The sequence below is a fragment of the Akebia trifoliata genome, chromosome 10, assembly GCF_017979445.1.
Source record: "Akebia trifoliata isolate Shusen 1 chromosome 10, ASM1797944v1, whole genome shotgun sequence".
NCBI lineage: Eukaryota > Viridiplantae > Streptophyta > Magnoliopsida > Ranunculales > Lardizabalaceae > Akebia > Akebia trifoliata.
This window is the reverse complement of record NC_141384.1, coordinates 23,171,549-23,176,097: the sequence shown is the minus strand read 5'-3', so window position 1 is coordinate 23,176,097 and position 4,549 is coordinate 23,171,549. Positions and strand designations below refer to the sequence as shown.

The 4,549-nt window shown below is 37.0% G+C and overlaps 1 protein-coding gene across 1 annotated transcript; it reads left to right on the top strand.

Annotated features, from left to right (window-relative positions):
• The first annotated feature begins 775 nt into the window (after positions 1-775).
• LOC147393317 (peptide methionine sulfoxide reductase A1-like) lies at positions 776-4,218 on the top strand. The gene is made up of 2 exons (XM_086456660.1): positions 776-1,412; positions 3,810-4,218. Exons 1-2 carry the CDS (start codon positions 858-860, stop codon positions 4,059-4,061), a joined length of 807 nt encoding a protein of 268 aa, XP_086312786.1. The 5' UTR covers positions 776-857; the 3' UTR covers positions 4,062-4,218.
• The last annotated feature ends 331 nt before the right edge of the window (positions 4,219-4,549 follow it).

The following is a 4,549-nucleotide window of genomic DNA, read 5'->3' as shown; positions in this document are numbered from 1 at the left end:
CTCATTCCTCGACCCATGGAAGAAGAGAACTTGGTGCAATTGCAAATAAAACAAGAGTCATGATAGTATGACTTCCCGTCAAAACTTGATTTCCATGTTTCCACGTAAGCTGCTACCACGTCAAACCACAAAAATTCATAAAAGAAAAAGAAAAACAGAACGTGGGTTCTTGAGATCTGAAAGAAAAATACTCAATCAACTCCCCTGATGGGTTCAAAACTCCTTTTAGCTTTCGATCTAAGAAGAGAACTTGTAAGAGTACCAATGTTATTTTTTGGTGGCTGATCGACTCAGATCTGGGCGAGCGAGTTCTAAATCTAAATGAACAAGAAGAAGAGAGGAGACAAAATGGGGAAGAAGAACCCACGCTTGATTTATTTATTATTATTATTATTATTTTTTTTTAGGTTTTGGTGGTCTGACGTGGCATTAGGATGGTCAAGTTTTCACTCTCCACGTTGGGGGAGTCGATTGAGCATGCCACATGGGGGGAGTCATGTCATCAGGACTCATAAATTTTTTCCTCGGATACACAATTATACATATTTATGGAGATGTACACTTGTGTATCCCGAAGAAATCTATGATTCTAATACGTGCCACGTCATGAAACGTATGTCATTCAAACTACAAATAACTATCCACGACCAAGATTGATGTCATCCTAAGTAAAAGAGGGTGTGGCAATAGAAGCTCTCAATACTTACCTCAGGTGATTGTTTAGAAAGATTGGGATAAATTAAATTCTCCTATCTATATCCCGCCACGTGACCTCATCAAAGAACAAATCGAATCTTCTCTTCCTCTCTCTCACTCAACGTATCTCTTCCTCACTTAAACCCATCAACAGAAAAACAATGCTCCGTACCGTAGTTTCCTCTCCTTCTTCTTCATTTACTTCTCTCTTACTCATCTCCTCCTCCTCCTCCTCTCGCTGCTCTCTTCTCCCTCCCAACAAAATCTCCATAAAGTCCTCAACCTTTCCTCGAAATTACAAATACGTATCTCACTTCACAACCTCCATGAACTGGTTTGGAAAACTAGGTTTAGGGTTTGGTTTTGGAACCAAAGCTTCTGAAATCTCCATGGATTCATCATCATCAGTATCATCTTCTTCAATTGCTCAAGGTCCTGACGAAGATCTTCCTGCACCAGGTCAACAGTTCGCTCAATTTGGTGCTGGATGCTTTTGGGGAGTTGAATTGGCTTTCCAAAGAGTTCCTGGAGTTACTAAGACGGAAGTTGGGTACACTCAAGGGCTTGTTCATAATCCGACTTACAACGATGTTTGTTCGGGCACGACGAATCATTCCGAGGTTGTTAGGGTTCAGTTTGATCCCAAATTGTGTAGCTTTGAGAGCTTACTTGATGTTTTTTGGGCACGTCATGATCCCACCATGCTTAATCGTCAGGTAATTTGATTAAGTTTTTGTGATTTTAATTGGATTTCAATTTCGTAGGAATTGGAGAAATGGATAAAATTTACTGAATAAGGAAGTAGTTGATTAAATCGAACAATTAATCGCAAAATAGGATACGAATTTTACCCATCTACCTAAAAATTTATTTCCTTCAAAAATCAAATCTCAAGAAAAAGATAGGGATTTTAGAGAGGTTGAAGATGATGGGCTTTGTGAAGAAACCCTAAAACATCATTTTATGAAAGATCTGCTATTGGCGCCCCAACTTTTACTTATTACACCCCAATTTCTTAAATAATTGAGAAATTTCCCAGAACGTGCACAACTTTTGCTAAAATTCTGATTTTGGTACACTGTTCTTTTTTCATTCCCAAAGGTTGTTTTTCATGTGAGTTTGCTGGTAAAAGTGAGGATCTTGCTGGTAAAAATACGTTTTGGGAATTAAAATGAACATTGTACCGGACCAGAATTTTTTCATATTCAGCACACAAAACGGTAATTTACCCTAAATAATTTATCACCCCAGTTAAAGATTAGAAAACACTTTTCCAGCATTACAAAGGTTTGGGTCATTATATAATCTCAACGTTACAAAACACTATGACACTTGTTCAAACAATTTCACTAGTTGTTTACAACTACGATTAGGTTTATATAAAATCCTAAACACAAAAAATAGTAATCTAGCAAAAAAATGAGAAAGCTTCTATTGGCACCCCAACTTTTAATTATTCTTAACAATTACTTATTTTCTTTATTTTTAATAGGAGTGTAATAAGTAAAAGTTGGGGTGCCAATAGCAGATCTCTTTATATTCCCTAAAATTTTCCCAAATTTATCTGAATTGAACCCAGCCAAATAATTGTCGAATCGGATTTTTGTTACCATGGTGACACAGCTTGGTTAAGTGGTATGAGGTGCCAAATTTAAGACTTGGTTTGAACAGGCGTGAATTTGAATTCTCAGCTTTCCAAATAGTGTAAGTGATCAAGAAAACAATGAAGAAAGTGGGTTAAGATAGTTTGAACTGAATAGGAGATTTTGAAAAAAGAAATGTTGAGGATTCAATTCAAGCACTGGCCAAAAAGAGATCGGCTTTATTGAAGAAGAAAGGGTGTATGTGTGTTTGTGGATTCATCTTGTATTCTTCGTTGTGAAATGCCTATTCTGATTTTGACCATTCAATGTCTATATGGGACTTCCTTATTATGGGTTGACCATGTAGTGAAGTGTTAGAAACAATGCTTAGGTGAGGAAGGAAAACGAAGAAGGATTGTTATTGTTAGGGAATTAGTTTTTATGTTTATGTTACACTAGATATTACCATTGAGGTTGTTTTAGAATTGTGAGTAGATATGAATGGGCTAGTGTCATTGTGATGCTCATGATCCGAGTTCTCTTATTATGAAAGACTTGAAGGCTAAATGGTGAGAGCACTAGTCCCATAATCAAACTTACAGGATAAGATTTAGTATCTCTGTAGTCCCCCAAGATATAAGACAATTGAGCTGTGAGAATCTTTTACAAGATTGCATTACAAACAGAGAATACCACCTTTAGATGGAATGAAATGATCCATGGAATGGGTCATGATTCGATCTAGTATTAATCTCTCAATCATTCACATTTCTCTTTGAAAGCAAACTTCTAGAAGCATCCCATCGTCTCTAATTGCACCCTGATTAGCCTTGATGTCTTTAAGATTGGTTAGAGCAAATGTGAATAACAATTCTAAACACAATGCCCTATTGCCACTTAAGGATCCTTCCAAAAGAGAATGGAACCTTGACCCAGTCTATAATAAAAGTCTCCATGTAATATGCTTTTGAGATTTAAAAAAAAAACTCTTCCAAATACAATATTTATATGAGATTGTAGGCTGACTTGGGAGCTGGCCATTGTGCGTGACATCATATTTAGAGTCAATTATGGAGCTGGCCTTTAATCTATCCAAAAAAAAAAAAAAAAAAATTCATTCAAGTAAACTCGCTGAAATGCCAACAGTAGAGAGCACCAATTGAAAAGAAGAGCCTTAATCTTCAATGCAACTGAGTCCTATCTGCTGACGAAAATCCATCGCCTCATATCACTTTTGTAAGGAACTTTAATATTTATGCCTTTGAACCTCTTTTTGATCTGCATTTGTTCTTCCAACTGTGGGGCTGTTAGTGGATCGTCCTACTCCTACCTCAGCTGTGATAAAATTCCTTTTTATGGAAATGGGTATTTGTGGTTGTTGATTTTTTTATTTTAACAAAACAATTTATTGAAAAAAATAAGGTAGACTGGGCTCATTTATTATCAACGGATGCATGTTATGCACGCACTTGTATTTATTTGGACTGTTCAATGGAGGTTCTAACAGAAAGATTTTCTTCAAATATACAGGGAAATGATGTGGGTACACAATACAGATCTGGAATATACTTCTACACACCTGAGCAGGAGAAAGCAGCACTGGAGTCCATGGAGAAGCATCAGAACCTCTTGAATAGGAAAATTGTTACTGAGATTTTACCAGCAAAGAAGTTCTACAGAGCAGAGGAATACCACCAGCAGTACCTCGCAAAAGGGGGCCGCTTTGGTTTCAAGCAGTCAACTGAGAAAGGCTGTAATGATCCAATCCAATGCTACGGATAACAACATTTGATGCTCCTTGCTAATAGGTTTGCTCATTCTTCTCTTGAGACTGGAATATTTTTCTGGTGTGGTTATATATAAACTATAAAAAAAGGCCAGATGCATGTAGCTTCTAAACACATCTATGCAATTATGTATATGGTTTGTGTTTCGTTTATCTTCTGTATGGCACAGCTTTAGTTTTATTACTTCTTGGTGAATAGCGTTAAGTTTAAGAGATCCCCAAGTAGGACCCATTGGAAGGTGGGCCCCTAATAATAATCGTGTGCCAAGTATACAGCATAACATACTTCTACTTCTCATGAAGAACTATCCATCTTGTAGGCAACCCTATGGACCATTCACCTGGACAGTATCCTTGCGAATAACGTCTGCCAATATTATGAAAAAGTTGTGAAAGAGTACCCCCATCCAGAAAGCTTCTTTCGTGCCAAACAACATGTGGATTGGTTTTTTAAATACGAATTGACATGAAAGCTCTGCTCGGT

Coding starts and splice junctions, on each gene's coding strand:
- LOC147393317 (XM_086456660.1), top strand. CDS start 858: ATGCTCCGTACCGTAGTTTCCTCTCCTTCTTCTTCATTTACTTCTCTC. Junction 1,413..3,809: donor CCACCATGCTTAATCGTCAG/GTAATTTGATTA, acceptor TCAAATATACAG/GGAAATGATGTGGGTACACA.